The sequence below is a fragment of the Phlebotomus papatasi genome, chromosome 3 (assembly GCF_024763615.1).
Source record: "Phlebotomus papatasi isolate M1 chromosome 3, Ppap_2.1, whole genome shotgun sequence".
Classification (NCBI taxonomy): Eukaryota; Metazoa; Arthropoda; class Insecta; order Diptera; family Psychodidae; genus Phlebotomus; species Phlebotomus papatasi.
In genome coordinates this window covers 52,668,667-52,687,541 of record NC_077224.1, presented here as the reverse complement: position 1 = coordinate 52,687,541, position 18,875 = coordinate 52,668,667, and the positions used below count along the sequence as shown (strand labels likewise).

The 18,875-nt window shown below is 33.0% G+C and overlaps 1 protein-coding gene across 11 annotated transcripts in view; it reads left to right on the top strand.

Moving 5' to 3' along the window:
• The window catches only part of LOC129807231 (disintegrin and metalloproteinase domain-containing protein 33), a 595,021-nt gene that overhangs the window by 481,764 nt on the left and 94,382 nt on the right, over positions 1 to 18,875 (top strand). For all 11 annotated transcript variants that reach the window (XM_055856367.1, XM_055856368.1, XM_055856360.1 and 8 more), the window contains one exon: positions 6,461 to 6,530. In XM_055856367.1, the coding sequence (XP_055712342.1) occupies positions 6,461 to 6,530 (70 nt within the window). The remainder of the gene's footprint in view (positions 1 to 6,460; positions 6,531 to 18,875) is intronic.

Genomic DNA, 18,875 nt, shown 5'->3' with positions numbered 1-18,875 from the left:
TATTGATCTTCCTCAAAAATATGGAAATATTGTCACACACCATTTGACACTTTTCATGAATTTCCCGGAAATCCATTACGAAAATAACAGAAAATTGGAAAATTAATCCCTATAGCAATTTCCATTTCCTCCGGACTTGTACTCATACGCTGTAACATTTTCTGAAGTGCTAGAAAAAAAATTAAACTTTTCCATGAGCTTTTGCCACGAGTTAAATAAAATGGATTAAAATTCCATTTAATGCAAACCTCTCTATTCATCTTTGGTATCACAATTTTGTGTCTTTATTATTTAAATATTTGCACTTTGTTGTAACTTCCCACACTCCTCCATTTTAATAATATGCTCATCGATGGAGATGTAAATCGTTTGCATAATGTATGGATATTTATTGGAGCACGATGTTTTCACTACAGTGGATTAACATTAAATGGGAGTAATATGTTTTTTGGGGCAAAATAATGCAAAACAACCATTAAGTAAATTGGACGTGCCTATATGTTTGGGGCACCATGATGTTTTGGGCACAAAATTTAATGCACCATTCTTTCTCAATTGATTTGCTTAGCATTTGGGGAGGATAGGACATCCCCTTTTTGTTCAAAACACCAACAATTGAGACAGTGTTCTTCTTTTCTTCTCCAATCTAATTTATCAGGATTATCCCCAATATTGTCTTATTGATATTGAAATGTTCCCAAAAAGAAAAGTATCTGAAAAAGGACAACGATGTTTGTTTTTCCAAATCCCTATAGGCAAATTCACATATTTCATTTCAATAAAAAAATCAATACAGTATAATCAAAACATATTAAAAAAGAGAGTTTTAGAATTAATTTTACAACATTTAAAAATTATATAGGCTCTTAGGGCTACAAGACATGATTATGATCATAGGGGAGCTTGGGCAGTTGTAGAGCAGTTGCAAAGATTCTGTTTCTTAATTAAATACTTGACTTCAGAAGACAAAACCTATATGAACTCATACACTGAGAGAAAAACGGGGGTGCGATTAACTTTTTTTCCTCATAACTTTAACACATATATATTAACATTTTTAAATTTTAATTTTACGCTTTTTAAGGGTAAAATTAACATGGGAAAAGGGTAACTTTAACCTCTAATACACCTAAAAAGGGTAATATTTACACCGATTTCGGATCAATACTGCAGGGTAAAATTAACATTTCCGGAGTGTTATTTTAACTTTTTCGGATTTCTCTCAAGTGTAGATGCTATAGGGATCTTTGCCCATTGAAAAAAAGATCGATATACTCCAAGTCCAAGTAATAAGAATAAAAATCAGTGTTTATAATAGGATAGTTATAAACACTGACTTTTATTCAACAACATATCTCTCGCAGTAATATAAGGCTAAGTCGAGTTGAAATAGGGGAAATCCTGCATGTTTGAGACACTTATGTTCTATGACTTTATGTTTTGACTTTACACATTATTTCTAAAACCCACAGAATTATCTTAAAATTTTGTATAGCACTTAGTATACTAACTAGTATAGACTTTATTGAAATAACTCGATTAGTGTTTTTGTCACATTTGTTTGAATAATTAAAGAATTAAGCCGCTGATATAACGGATGGATGAATTATGAATATGTTTTGAGCTGTACCGGGTAAACTCCCGAACGCCAAAATTCCGAAGAAACAAAATCCCAATTGAATCGAAATCGGAACCCATTTTTGGACTTCGAAAACTGCCCTTTGACAGACTCCACTAAAGGTTTTTTTAAAGTCAAAAATAGTGCAAAAGTTATTTCTCAAGTTTAGAATTTAATCCAATTAGGACAACTTCAGTTTAACTAAAGAGGTATTTAAATATGTGGCAATACTGACAAGTTCGAATCGGTGCCAATATCGGGGTCAATGAGGCGGACCTAAATACCATTAAAAATTTATAGAGGCCGTTGACTGGGTTAACAACTGTGGAATGGGCCGTAGGGAAGACCGGGGTAGATTAGCCACTAAATGAAAATTTTTATTGCGTAAAATTTGTATAAAAATGTTTGTATGAGACTGTCAAATATTTAAATGAATAGGAAGAGAAATATATATTTAGAATAATGAATGGTTTTCTGAATATTCCTTCGAAGGAAAACTATAAGATACCACTATCTAATACTATACGTGGCTAATTCTGCCCTAGTCTCCCCTACACTATACAAATAGGTTATAAACTTGTAGTAGTGAACCGATGATATAACGTGCTTAAAACTGAATTAAATGCGTATATAACAAGGTCTAATGAGGTGTTTACAAAACAAAAGTAAATGAGAGTGGGGCAATTCACATATAAATTGCAAATTTGATTTTGAGATTGATTTACAAAAAAATAAGATAGATAGTAGTAAGATTTATCATATACTGTATACTACAAAATGGGTACACTAATCCTAAATTTCCATTTAGTTTGAGGAAATTTTGAGGAAATATCGTCGTAAATTTGACATTAATTACATAACTTTGATAATTTTGTATGCGAATGAAAGTCCTTTAGTAGACCCAGCCACAATTTAATTTAGACCCTTCATTGTTTTGTCTATCTAAATTGTTTTACATTAAAGCGCAGCTTCTTTTAAAAATACGCGAAAAAATAAGGTTTTCAAAATAGCCCCAACTCCCCCTATTTCCCGTAATATATATACACAATACAATTATAGGTGGTGGTATAAATCTATCCTTCTAACTTGTTAGCTACATATTCAATACTACCACCTGTTACAATTCCTTGAAAATTGTATAAGCTTTTCAGATGTTTAAAGCTTCTTCTACTGCTGTATATGATGCGAGAGAATCACAGGAAATTCCCTCCGGGCACTGTAGGTATTGCCATTCAAGGGAAATCACACTATTGGATTGACCTTTATTGTGCCTGATGGAGACCTTTCGACAAGATAATCTGATACAGACGGTACAGATGAGGGAGAGATGGAAATTAGAGCGAAAGTAGAAAAAAAAGAGAGTAGTTTTTCTCGATTAGGAATGGCTGCAATCGTGAGAAATTAAGTCGTTCTATTTGATTATGCTGCCTTCGTTTTTAATTTCCTGTTTCTTTGTGATCCCCCCGAATGTCAGTTTGAGGAGGAGAAATAATGCTCGTATTACTAATTCAATCCTAGACTATATATACTTATGCTTAGGCAACACGCTTCTGGATTTAAGTGTGATGTTTACGTGTGTTTACAAATCCACAACTTCTTCGAACCCTCTATACGAAGACGACCAAATGGAATGGGCTTTTGGGAGGTTAAAATAATGGTGAATAGATAGAGAAGAATGGGGTAGTTTCAGCCTTCAGGAAGTTTATGAACTTATATTCAAGTTAATTCCGGATAATTTGCCTTGGATAATGGCTATTTAAAAATATAGTTAGTATTAGGTGAGATTCTTAACAATCTCACCTACTATTTCCCATGTAATAGTTCATTATTGTAAAATATAATAATTAGGGTGAAGTAACCACTTATCGCCATGTTTAGGAAAAAGCGGAATAAATTTAATTATAACTTTTGAACTCTTATTGCAAGATAACTCAAATTTAACACAAACTACTTACATGTATTGGCTCTAGTTTTTTTAAAACAATGGTCCTAGAATTTAACGCTGGACTACTTAAAAATTGATTTTTATTAACAATGCAAAAATAACCACTTCGTCGCCACTTTTCACCACTTTTCGCCAGTTTTGTAACCACTTCTCGCCACCCTCTTGAAAGGGCCAAACTCGATTATTTTAGGTAATGTTATAAAAAGAATACATTCAGTATTCATTTTTCCTCGTGATCAGCTTAGTATTACTTACTTTAAACGATTTTCTTCCACTTTTTTTTTTTTTGAGAAATCAAATTATAGGTCTATTACTGAAAACAAACAATGCAAATTTGACAACTGAGAATCTACGAAGTGAAGTTAGCGTCACCCATTAAGAAGAGATGGTGACAGGTAGTAAAATCAATTCCAGAAGATAACCACTTTTCGCCATGTCTCATTTTTATATAAAAAAAATGATATAAAATTAAATATTAATTAACTAAATACAAATTTTATGTATTCCACAAGGGTAATTAAATATTCAATAGACAAATTATTTATCCAAAAAGGTATTTTTTGCTTGATAAGAAATTGATGACACTTACTATATTTGGTAAGAAATATTGGATTCGATGCACTTGCTTAAAATATTACTCTGAAAAATGCTTAAAATCATAAATCCAAAAAGAATAATTATTATTTTTCGACTCTATATGTAGCACCAGTACAAAAATCAGTACACTGACGAGAAGTGATGATTCTACCTTACTGAAGTCTGGCATACCCAGCCCGAAACTGCCCTACCTTCCTCTACCTAATAACACGCTAAATTGGTTGCAGATTACCTATACCCATTCCACAACAAAACTGAAGATGGAAATATTTTCCACAGCCACATCATCGACATGCACTTGGGGGCCGATCATAATTGTGAGACTCTTAACCCTTCCAAAAAAAACCTTATAACATGGTTTTGTTACTCAATTAAAAGTTGCGCAATTTTCTGTTGGGAAACGAGGTATTTGTTGAGAAAAGTGAAACCACGTAATATTGCTGTATTGGGGAAAACTTCCACTTTATAACCCAAACATTGCAGTTTACTTACTAAATTGCCGCACTCAGAACTAAATGTTTAAGCAAATATGGGGGATGAAATGTTGTCCATTGAGATGATGAAATTTTCATCCTTGCCTACATTCAATTTATTGAGTATCAACTTTATGGTCCACAACGAGTTGTCTCCTATTACCTTGTACTAGTTGTGTGTTTTTATAACGAATATTTCACAGATTTTATGTTTACCTTTTATTTTCTATTTTTGCCTTTTTATCTCTAATTTTTTTTAAATTTTTTTTCCACAGATTTTATTTTATTTTTTCATTGCACAGGAAAAATTCAGGAAATATGTAATAATTTATTATTACAAATTAGGATACACCTATAATTCTACTCATGATAAAAATTTTGGAGATCTATATTAGTGGAAAGAAAAAATTAACTAAAAGTTTCTAAATTAAAAAATTGAGAACAGTAAGCAGCGCCACTTGCGGGAGAAAACAGCGCCCTCACGCGTGCGAAAAGTTTGCCATAGTCAAATGAAATCTCAGCAGTTTTATTTTATTAAAAGCAAAACAATCATAAAAATGTAAAGTTTTTTTCTAAGTTCTTGGAATTTGTTAAAAGCAAATGTTAGGAAAGTTATTTTTATTCCATAAATATATCATAAAACTAATTATAATTTTTGCTATTGTCAAAACACATAAAATTTCCCAAAGTAAATATTTTTGTTATTGTGTTTGTTACGTATTTGTTTACTGAAAATCAATTGCTACATTCCCGGAAGGACGACCCTTCAGAAAATCCACTGAAGAAAAATATCTCTACAATTATCCAGCTTTTGGTAAATTTGCAAAGTGCTGAAAAAACAACGTAAAGCTCCTATTATGAGCTTCAATTTAAGGGAAATTGCTTTCTGAAAGTTTAGTGGGAGCTAATTGTGAGGGAAAAGCCCACTTTAGAACATCAATTGCAAAATAAAGAGATATTCAATGATTTAAAATAATTGTTTTAGGAAGTCTCCTTCCACTGATAAAAAAAAATCTTTCTAATAGGCACGAAAAAATGCTTTTAGCCACCAAAAGAAGTCAGGAAAAGCTCATCATGGGCACTCAAAGAAGCAAAGAAGCTTCATGTGGAAGCAATATCGAATGGGTGGTGAGGATAAAAAAAGTACACACGAACAAAAAGAAAAAAAATCGAGTAAATTTCGTTATACAGTCAAACTTTTCTATTAAATTGTGCCATTTAAATAAATTTAAGACCACCCTCGTCACAAGAATATCTGCATAATTGTACATAGCACAGATAGAGTAGAGATATGGATCAAGGCAAAAGAGAAAAGAGTCCATTGAAAGGAATGGCTTTATCCGCGCTTTCACCCTCGAAGAACATAGCGTGGAAAACAAAGGGAGAACCAAAAAAAACTCCAAAAACTTTTCTCAAGCGTCTGAAATGATAAAAGTTCTTTTTTCTACATTGCCTCTCACATAAGAATTTCTCACATTGTCTGGCAAAAATACCTCCCAATAGTGCCTCAGCATTGAGAGCTTTGTCACTACAACGAAACTATTATCGTTTGTCCAAAGCTCAAATGATACAGTTGAACGAAAGTTGAGCTTAATGTGTTAACAATATTTGCTGAGGTTGAATGAATTCCCAGAATTTCAACTCTGTCGATTCCAAATACCATGTGGAATAATTTACTGATATAAATATATAACAGATAAACATTTGTGACCCAAAACTATTTCTATCCCAACAATTCTTTTGAGGTTAAATGATAAATGATTCCACCCGAAAAAAGAGCTTTAAAAATTCCATTAAATGCAATCCTCTTCTCTTTTTTTTTTGCAGGCAACTTTTGGCACCAAACATGATGCAGAAACACTACCTACCAACAGGATACCCCCAGGACTCTCATAGGGTAAAAATTAATTTAATTAAATACCATTATTTTCACAAATACGAGAAAGGTATTTTGCGGTGGCAGACAATTGCATCAATTATACCACTTCATACTCTGAATACTCTGTTAAAAAAAACATACCCTATTAAAAAAATAAAATCAAATAATATCAAAACAATAGCCACTTCTAAAACTAACTATAATCCAACATTATTAATATAATTCGAAACCCAATACGTAATGCTTGCAACTTTGATTTAAAGGCTGATGTACCTAAAGCAGAAATTTCGAATCGAATTTATGGAATAAGGCTTCGAATACTTAACTAAAATGTTTGTGTCAAAGACGGGAAGTCGATATCTCTTATCATTTATCTTCTATCCGTGTCACAATCTTTCGGACAAATAAAATAAAATTTTTTTGAAATAAAAATAAATCAATTATTAGATACTATACCAATTCATCACCGAATAAGTTTGATGAACTCAGCTTAGATATCACAAAAACTTTCAAAAAAATCGAAATTTAAGCAAATCGGTTAAGAAATATGCCTCTCGAAGTAGTTGAAATTGACCTTCGAAAATTTTATATCGACATGACTCGAAATCGATTGTCATAGGCATAAATGGAAAAAATATTCACCACGACTATACTTCTGAAAGATATTCGAAAATGAAAGAAAAAATCTTGGAACAGCTTTAGAAATACACCAAAAACATATGGTTTTGGAGGAGAGTATAATGGTTTCTACACACTAGGGTGGAGTAACCACTTATCACCACTTTTGGGAAAATGTAAAATTAATTTGATTATAACTTTTGAACCCTTATTATAAGATAACTCAAATTTGACACAAAGTTACTGAGATGAATTGGCTCCAGGTTCGTCAAAAAAGTAGTACTCCAGTTTAACGCTGAACTACTTAAAAAACTGATTTTTATTAACAATGCAAAAATACCCACTTCGTCGCCACTTTTTACCACTTTTCGCCAGTTTTGTAACCACTTCTCGCCACCCTCTTGAAAACGTCCAAACTCGATTATTTTGGGCAATATTATACAAAGAATACATTCAGCATTTCTTTTTCCTCATGATCACCTTATTATTACTCACTTTAAATTTTTTCATTTTATGCTCTCAATTCTTCCAGTGTTCGTCAGAAGGGTATTCCTCTTTCAAATTAAAAGAATATGGTTTTTCTCCAAAGCTTTTCTCCAAAAACAAAAAGCTTTGGAGAAAAACCAGATTCTTTTAATTTGAAAGAGGAATACCCTTCTGCAGAACACCGGAAGAATTGAGATCATAAAGTTCCCCGACAGACTCCAAAAGAAAAAAGATTTCTTCATTTTAATTTGGGAAATCAAATTATTAGACTGTTGCAGAAAGTAAACAATGCAGTTACTAGATGATTTTCGGCCAATAGGTTGATTTCGCAATAATTGAAATACGGATATGACCTTTGGTTTCTTCTCCTTCCTTCAAAGGACTTCCCTCCAAAGTCTTTGGTGAGAATCTAATGAGAAAAGTGTCCAGTGAGAAAAGTCCAAAAAACACTAAAAGTGTAACAAAATCCTTTGTGACAAGTTCTTTCCCAATCTTTTCCATACCTGAGGAAGGAGGAAAACCCCTCCGAAACGTCGGTTTTTGAGAAAGTAAAGGAGAAGAAACCAAAAGTCATATCCGTGTTTCAATTATTGCGTAAACAAAGCAGATTTGACAACTTAGAATCTCCGAAGTGAAGTTAGCGTCGCCTATTGAAAAGCAATGGCGACAGGTGGTAAAATTAATTCAAAACATTACCACTCTCCGCCATGCCTCATTTTTACATAAAAATTATATTAAATTAAATATTAATTAACAAAATACAAATTTTATGTGTTCTATGTATGTAATTCAATATTCAACAGACAGATTATTTACCCCAAAATGTAAATTTTGTTCGATGAAAATTTGATGGCACTTGTTGTATTTGGTAAGAAATATTGGATTCCATGAATTTGCTTAAAATATTGCTCTAAAATATGTTCAAAATCTTAAATCCAAAATGAGTAATTATTATTTTTGGACTTTATACGTAGCAGCAATAAAAATACAAATAACTTTGTGACACATTGTTTTATAAATCGTGAAAAATAGCGATCTCAATATAAGTGGCGAGAAGTAGGGCATTGGCGAGAAGTGGTGATTCCACCCTACAGCAATTTATGTCCATATTGAAGCAGATTTCCTATGTTTGTAGGAAAAACTGTTCAATATGGACATAAATTCTCCAGTGTTGTAGAGAGTGAGGGGAAATGGAACAAAACGTCTGAAGATAATGTTCATTAAAAAGGGGGGGGGGGGGGTCGTCGAAGAGCGAAAGTCGATATCTCTTACCGTTAGCGCTTCAGACCAGTAATAAGGATTAAAAAAAGCGAATTATATAACTATTGTCTCTTTGAATTCCAGCAGTGATATTTGACTGGTAGCTAGTTAGATAAAGAAGGGTCTCAGATTGATGAATCTATGATTTACTATAATTACTCTCACATGCTATAAAAAAGCTTCAATAATTCAACACTGAGAAAAGTAGGATGGTAAAATTTACCATCCTCCATACAAAATTTTAATAGCCGGATTAGTTATATACTGCATATTTTTTTCTTTTTTTTTTCAAAAATTAAAATATTATAAAAACACAGAATAAAACTCACTTTTAGTTAACTTATTAGGGTAATGAATCATCGATATAAATGTAGAGATTTTGAGGATAATGAAAAATATTTCTCTTTGTATAAGCAGAACTGAAAACACGATAGACTACCCAATTACGTGCATTAAATCTCTTTTCCATACAGCATCTACCGTTAAAGCTTACCAATTAATACATCTTCGCAAATTAATGCCACAGAATACACATGATAAACATAATCATCACCTGTTTTCAAAATATATAATAGTGTAATTTGGAAGAGATAATCAATTCAGTACATAGGTAGAGCGTATTGAATACAATAAAACATCCATAATTATTTACCAGTGCTACAAAATATTTGCTTTCGCAATAGTTTCAATACGATAAAACAGCCTCATTATTTTAACAGCAACAAACAATGCTAAATTAATGATGATGTTGTTACCAAGGATATTACTGCTGGAAGGCAAAAGTCCTGAAAGTCAGAATCAAAACGCAAATATATAAATTAGTATTTTTAATATATATTTGGTACATAGTCCGAATAGGAAAGAAATACTATAATAATGTATTAACTAGGTTATGAAAGTTTTGTTCGTAAAACCTTTTATTCTGTAGGGGAATTCTGTAACGATATGACAATGTTATATGACAAATTTTTGTAGTAAATTCTAAAGCAGGGTAACGTAAAACCCAATGAGTATCGATTGGTCATTGGAAGAAACTCTATGAAACTCTCAGTTACTAATATAAATCTTAAATTTGATTTAAGTTATCCGAATTTACCACATAAAAATTTTGAAATTCCTCATATGACATTGTCACTGTTGTAGAATTCCTCTACTGGACTATTATTCTTCCATTGGATGATCAATGGATTCGCATTTTGAAGTAAAACGTGACTTTTACTGGTTAAACTCCATTGAAAAAGCAGTAGAGGCGGATGGGGCAGTTTTGCACATCTGAAGTCTTTTTCAAAACTAATTTGACAAACTATTATAACATAAGCAAACTAAATCCAAATAGTTTCAGTTTCAGATAGTTTTGTAACTAAAATTTCTACATTTTCGAAAGTCTTGCATGAGTGAAACTGGTCCAATCTTCTTTATAATCCCTACATTTTTGATTTTTTTTTGTCAAAAATATCGTCGCAAATCACGCAACTTCCAAGAAATGGTCTTATCCGACAGCCTGTTACCACTCGTAGAGTCCAAATATTTGTAGATATATAGGAACTTGTAACCTTCAGGAACTAAAAGGAATAAATATCACTTGTTCGCACCCCGAATGCCTAAACAAAGAACATTGATTGCCAATATGGGGATGAATTCTGACAGCCAAATTAAATCGTGGCATGATTGATGGTTCGACATTTGACACTCTGACAAAAACTCTCATATAATTTGACTAAAGAATGACCAAAAAGAGGAAATAATATGAATATCCACACAATTTTGTTTGTTTTTTTAACATATTGCCTAAATCTTGCCAGAAATTGCGTGTAAATTTATTCTTCCTTTCTATAAAAAAGGGTGGCAAAGTGTCTCAATATTGCGAAATGCTCGAACTCGTGACTTAAATCATACCCTTAAAAGTAGTAATATTATATTAATCAAATAAAATTCTTTAGAATTGTAACTAATGGTAAAAACACATCGTACTAACACGTTTAAACAATTCAGAAAGTCTGCTCTGAGCAATTCAGTTTTAGGTTTTCCAGTTCGCAAACGATTTTTCAACCGATTTATAGATCGGTAATAAATCGACATATATAGTTCAGGAGTAAAACAATTAAATTTCAGACGAAAAATATTTAGCGGTTCATAACCGATGGCAATAGATTCTGACTCGTCAGAGATTCAAAGACCTTTCCAACAACCCCAGACATGACCCCATTCCATTAAGAAATCTGCTCTTAAAAATCTTATTTATATTTGGTCTTGAAAAAGCCAAATATTTGAAAGGTTAGACAATGGTCTCTACAACTTTTCAAACATACCCCATAAAAAAAACGTAAAACTTAAAAAAAATCCAAATTTACGAAAATCGATTAAAAGATAGGCCTTTCAAGGTGGTTAAACTTTGACCTTCGAAAATTCGATATCGAAATGGTCTTCGAGCATATGTGTCCAAGGACGAAATATTCGCAATGACTACCTCTAAAACAAATTCGAAAATGAAAAAAATCGTAGTAGCCGTTTTCGAAATAAACCAAAAATATGGTTTTGGAGGGATATGAAGAGGTGGGAGGAAAAAGACGGTCCTAGATAATGTTGACTTATGGGGGAGTTGTCGAAGACCGTAAGTCGATATCTCTTACTCTTTGGCATCCAGCCGTGTCACAAGTAGAAAAAAGTGGATTATATAACTGCTCCCTCTTTGACTTCGAGCAGTAAAAGGATGGCAAGGCGTCGCAATATTGCGAAATGCTGGTACTCGAGACTTACTACCCTTAAAAATAGTACTTAATCTGTTTTAAGAAAAAGAGTAGTACATTTTTTTCATAAAAAAATATACTGGCATACGTACGACAAAGATCTGAATGTATAGAAAAAAAATTTATTGTAATCAGGAGCCCATCAAGCCTAATAAAAAGTGAAGCTATTTTTCACTTTTCCTTGTAAAATATTTGCAGATATTGCACCGCGACTTAAATTTGCTCGTAGTTCTTGTATTATTTCGTCGAACATTATGAAATATGTGTTTTTAGATAGCTTTCAATGCACGATTTCGGAATATATCAGACTGATAAATCAATTCTCTTTAGGAAAAAAGTTGCCAATAGTCTTCAGTACCTCTATGCAAAAACGTATGGAAATATGAAATGTCGATAGGCCCCTGATTGTAATATAACGCATTCAAAATTCACCGACTCTGCCCAAATTAATATAACGTAATATAACAACAACATGATTGAATTGCAACAAATATATCCCGATGCGTTTAATAATGATTGAAATATTTATCAGTGAGATTCAAACATGATTTTGATAAATTTTAGGCGAAAAAACATTTGCTTGCTAATCTGCCCAAGTCTCCCCTGTAAATTCTTTTTAGATAAAACCTGATTCTGAAAATTCCCAAAATTCTCTATGTAATTCTGTAATAATCGAAAACTCTGAAAACTCTCAAAACGTTACTCAAACCCCGGAAGTGCGATATGTACTGCTTTCGCGTTACAGTTGAAACAATAAAAGGAATTGAAGATGAGAAACGTTTCATTTATTTTTTTTATTTGTTAATTTCTATTTACGTGGGTAGTGAATAAAAAGCCATTAAATTATCTATGAATTTTATCTTTCTCATTAATCGTCATCTAATTAAGATCTTTCCAATTTATTATTTCAACATTTGCTATTAGCAAATTTTATTAAATTTTATGTACAACATGAAAGAGTTTTTTCATTAAAATTCATTGGATATTTTCGCTAATTGTCATACATTTGAGCTAAAGCTTTGAGTGGCAGAGCTGTGAAATTATTCCTTTGAAATTGCAGTTTTTTTCATCTTGGTAAATATGCACAGAAAAAAAGGGGGAAGAAATGATGGAAAACTCATTCTAGACAAAATTCACAAATGCAGAGGTGAAATTAAATTCCGATTATGAAACATCTCCCTGTAGAATCATTCACTTGAGAGCAATACACTCATATTCCAACACAGAAAATCTAGAAGAGATGCTTTAAATCTCAATTAAAGTTTTTGCTTCGTTTAATTACAATTTAATTAGGTTTCCAGCAACCCCTTTACTCAGCTAAAGCGTGCACTCTATTTATACGCAGCTACCACAAAACAAAGCCTCATTTCCAGAACTACATAGAAATGCACATTACACATAACTTGCAAGAAAGTATGAATAAGAGGGTGGTTTAACTTGAAATTTATCGTACAGTATTGGTGAATGTGTTCTCTCAAAAGACTTCAATAAGTGACAAAGTAAAACTTTATTTTCGCAAATTCTCTCTCTCTCTCACCAAGCTTTCCTGAGACATTTATTTCAGAGGCCATATGCAATTTACACTAAACTCGTTAATGTATAACGTAACATACTCAGTTCCTCAGGAAAATCTCAAAGGAAATTAAAAGTTGTTGAGACAAATTTAACTAAAATACGAGAGGTAGCATTAAAAATGAAATACCTCTATTCTACCTATTTTTGAATTTCACTTAGTATTCTATTAAAAGTTTCAAGTAACAGGAAAACTTTCTAATAGGATTCATTTCTGGATGGTACTTCTATTTGTCAAGCAAACTTTTAAACAATTATGACCAAAAGATGTAATAAAGCGTGTCCACGAAAAGATTGTTCCAAATGTTTTGATATTTTTATGACAGATGTCACTAGCTCCGCATTTTCGTTGTATGTAAACATTGTAACACGTGTTTTTACCTTTCTTTTGGTAAAATTCTCAAAGAATTCTTTTCATTTTTCACTGAGATACGAAATAATAATAGAAAAGAGAAGGGAACTAATCGAGTACACGTATCTAAAAAATCCTGGAATCAATTACGCGGACTTAGGGAAACTCACAAATACCTCACGCCAGACCGTCCGGAGGGTGATTCTTCGATTCCTCGACAGTAAAATCACTGCCCAGAAACCTGGATGTGGGAAAAATCAGGGTATTGGAGATCGAGATTTGGAGAAAAAGGTGATCATGCGCTACAAGAACAATACTTCGACATCTGTGAGGGATATGGCTAAAAAACTTAAATGTTCTACAAATCTTGTACACAAAATCAAACAGAGGAACGGACTGAAGACTTTTAAGGCCCAGCAGCCCCTCATCGCACGGATGCACAAAGACAGTCAGCTAAGACACGAGCTCGAAGGCTGTCACGATAAGATGATGTCTGGCTTTAGTGGATGCATCTTGATGGATGATGAAGCATACGTAAAAGGAAACTTCAAACAATTACCAGGACAGCAATATTACACCGCAAAGTCTCGCACATGATGTAAGAAAAAGTACAGGTACAAAAATTATGAAAAGTTTCCAAAAAAAATACATGGTTTGGATGGCGATCTGCTCATGTGGACGTCAAAGCAAGGCGTTCGTCATGCAGGGCAACATGAACTCGTGAATTTACATCACGGAGTGCCTCCAAAAACGTCTTTTGTCTCTGTACAGATGCCATGACATACAAAAAACATTTTTCTTTTTTTATATTATGTAGACTTCATTTTTAAAGTTTTATTCTTGGGAACAATCTTATCGTGGACACGCTTTAGAGTACGTGAATTTAGTACATTTCTATATCAATATTATTTCAATGAATTGGAATAAACAATAATGCTAAAGGTAAAATATAGTGGTCTTTGCGGAGCTGATTCTATTAGTTTGGCCGCCACTGTATGACAAATTTTCATGGAAAATTATCGAAAAGGATAACATTAATAGAATAACCATTGCTAAGAGGTCCATGAAGCTCTTGCTAACAGATATGAATTTGATTTTCGATTATTTTTTACGAATTTATCAAATAAACATTTTTAAATTTGCCATATGACGTTGTCATACCGTAACAGTATTCCCCTACTGGACAATTTCAATGTAGTAAGGGGCTTGGTGGGCTTGGTATATATATTGGGATGAAGCGGGATATAGTGCGAAAACCATTGAAATGGTCCCTATCTCAAATATTCTAAAATTTTATCAAAATCCGTTAATAAATATCGAAGATATATACTGCACACAGAGAAATTTTAGTGGCATAACAACTCCAAATGGTGTTGTCGGACACACCAACCTCAACCCCAAAATCAACTAACCCCAATTCGGTGTTCAGAATACACCAAGTGGTGCCACAAAGTAACTAACACCGGCTTTCGGTTTCTGATTACACCAATTTTACACCAATTATTAACACCAAATTTAGCGTTGTTAGAACACCATTGTGGATTTTGTATCACACCATCTCAAGAAAATATAGGTGTTCCTTTTACACCAATAAATGAAAAATGTCTACAGATTTGCAACTAAAACTAAATGATCAAAGGATTTAGAATTAGGGCATTGGCATTCATTGGATGGGATTTGAAATTAAATTCCTGGGTGTTTCTATTTAAGAATTTTCCATTTTTCTGCGTGATTTTGATTAATTTTTGACCATTGTTTGAGGGCTTGGGGCCCTCCCTGGATGATATTCTCTGTATTTCAAAGCCATTTGGTGCGTGAAAATCTTTTTCCAACATTTAAGCCTGCGCCGAGATTTGAACACGCGACCTTTGTGATGACAGTCGAGCATCTTCCAGCTGCGCCACGAACTCCTATAATGTATTCAAAGCATATCGGGAACCCTTGCATCGGCACACACGATATTCCAAAATTAGAGATTACAATTAGAATTACAGATTTGCAACTAAAACTAAATGATCAAGGATTTAGAATTAGGGCATTGGCATTCATTGGATGGGATTTGAAATTAAATTCCTGGGTGTTTCTGTTTAAGAATTTTTCATTTTTCTGTGTGTGTGGTCGATGGTGAGCGACGAACACCGTTTGGCGTTGCAACAGCACTGTTTAGAAAATTGATGGTGTTACTTTTGCACCATTTCAGAGATTTCTGTGGCGGAGTTAATACAACACCGCCAAAGCATTTCATAGAACACCATTGATTCAAAACTAGGTGTTAATTTGGTGTGAATGCTACTACGTTTGGTGTTCAAGCAACACCAACACCAAATTCAACCCCAAATTCAACACCGCTTTCTCAAAATCACTTCTCTGTGTGTGGTTAAGTAACTATGAATTGCAGCTCAAGTCAGTAAATATCGCAGTGGATAGCGATCCATCGTCGAAAAAATTTCGATTTAGGCTTTAAAATATTAAAATTTCATCAAAAAGCCTCAGCTAGTTTTCGAAATATTTTACATCAAATTTTCGAAAATCGTGCCCTTGTATAATCAGAACATCAGTTGAATTGAGATGTACAGTTTTAGCACTTAATGAGACCTTTCAACTTCACCTAAAATCATTTAATTCTGATAATTAGAATCGTACCTATAGAGCAATTTTTGTAATTCATATTATATTGATCTATTATAGCTCGCGTCAAGTTACTTCAATAAATTGATAATCTCAAGCTGTGATTAAAATAAAAACTTTGTACAATACTTCATTTTTAGAAAACATTTAGAGTTCGCAGTATCAGTGCCTGCAAGGCTATCCGTTGGAAAAAAAATTCCAGATTACCAAAGAGGCTGGGACATTTTTAGACATGAATGGACATTTAAAATATAAAATTTCGGGATATTAAACTCAAAGTATTGAAATTTCCAACCCAACTGCATCAATCTTCATCAATAAAATGAATCGATTAAATGCCGGTAACTGAATAACTTTTTCGGATATTATTTTTTACTTGACCTTAAGTTTGTTCCTGAGCTAGAGGTCAAACGGTTAGACATATCAATATTAGATTTTCGTTGACCCTGCCGCCCCCCATAAGTGGATATTATTTTGGACGGTATTTTTCGTTTTCCCCTGGATTCCCTCCAACCCCAACAAAACTATGTTTTTTTGTCCAAAACTTTTTCAATAATTTTTGGATATGTGTTAGAGGTAGCCTATGTGGCCATTTATTTCATACATGCCTATGACCGCTATGACCGATAAATTTTCCATTTTGAAATTTTTGATGTCAAATTTTAGTCACTTTGGGGGACTCACTTTTCAACCGATTTGCTTCAGATTTAATTTTTTTGAAAAGGTATAGATATTTCTTATCCGTCTAAATCATGCACAATCGGTAATGAATTGTGAAAGTATTCGTAATTGATTTATTTTTCTCGAATATACCGAATGAACCTCTTTTTTCCACCATCCCTCCCCTACCCCTCCAAATCTATGTTTTTTTTTAGATTATTCGAAAACGCGTCTTTAATTTTTGGATGTGTTTCAAAAATTGCCAAGCCGGGCATTTGGCCATGTATGAAAATCCCGTTGAATCATTCCTAATAACGGTTTTTCAAGGTCAAAGGTTTAAAAACTACCCCCTGGCGAAAGGTTTTTTTTATATGTAGCTGTTTGAAGCCAACTCATAAATTGCTTCCAAAATCAGCTTATGCTTCGAGTTCCGAAAAACCTTTTAGATGGAAATATAGAATATTTATCCCTCATTACAAGGCACAGAGTCCTGTGTACAAGGCACTCCTCAATTGTGACATATATCGTGTAACGGTCACGAGTGCAGAAAAATTTCCATACGAATCTGTATGTGAATGTGAAAAGTGGCTCCAACTTTAAAGGCCACTTGCCCAGAAGTAGTTTAAAAAGGTCTAGAGAGCGCATTTATCAACGACTCGTCGAATAGGTCTTGGAATTTCCAACAAAATTGAACCGGTTCCAATCGGTTTTGAACCGGTTCATAACCAATAACTAATTTTTATACAAAATTCAATTATATTACTCCTAAAGTGTATTTTGGGAATAATTTTGAGTGAGTTATAAATCGGTTCAAATCGGTTGTGACCCGGTAATGAACCGGTTATGAACCGATAAGTAATTATTGTCCGACAATCAATTTTATTACTTCTTAAAACTATTTTGGAGTATCTCTTGAGTGATTTATGAATTGGTTTAGGGTAAAAGTGCCAAATTTCGGCATAGTTGCATGCAAGCGCCAAGGTTTCAAGTTTTAAATGCAATATTATTAATACAAATTGAATATTTTTATTACTTCTTCTTAAGGAGTGTTGCTTGGAAACTTGTAGACAGTTTATCGTCTTTATATACTCTAAAATCATTCTTAATACATTTTAAAATAAATAAAAATGTTGACATAGCTGTGGTGCCCTATTTCGGCCAAATTCATTCTCATAGTTCTTTGCCCATCGGGAATTCTTCAAATGTCTTTTTCACGTCATCTTGTTTGTCGAAGCTAAATTGTTTTGTTATTCTTTTACATTGTATAATCTCTAGAGTATGTAAAAACTAAAAATTCATTGAAATTCGAGGAACAAAAAAGATGGCCGGAATTGCAAGATGGCCGGAATTTGGCACACTTACCCTATATCGGGTGAGAACCAGTAAACGGTAGATGATCCGAAAATGCTTTTGGGGTATAGCATCTAAGTCACTAGTTCGAGCACTTCGCAAAGCCTGGGACGCTTTGCCACCCCTTTTTTATAATAAATTTATTTATTTCCCAATTCCTGAATAATTGATATCATCAAATTCATAGGCAACAGACAGCATTCTGGGGTACATTTTGTTCATTTTTCGTCAATGCTTTAAAATCCTAAATATTTTGCTCAAATACGAAAATAGCATTTACTAGCAAATTTGATTGGAAATTCCTGCATTACATCTTCCTAAATGGAATTTGCAAACCTTTCGAAATGATTCAAATTAAAAGCTTCGCCTACATAAGCATATTTAGGCTTATCAGTGTTTTTATTTCCTTGTTATTTGTCAATATTGACAATCTTTGAGTAAATTTGTGCAAAATTTGGACAATATAGAACAATTTAATTATCCTACAATCAATATTGTGCCAAAAGTTTAATTTTAAAAGGGGGCGTCGCCAAGTGGTTTAGCCAGAGAGTAAATCAATGAACATCATTAGTGAAATCAATTCACCGGAAATCCATTTGTTGTGCGCCCCCACCACAAAATAATCCTCATTTGAATATTATATCAAACAGAATGGAGATATTGAAGCGCATTATAAATTTTATGCATGCA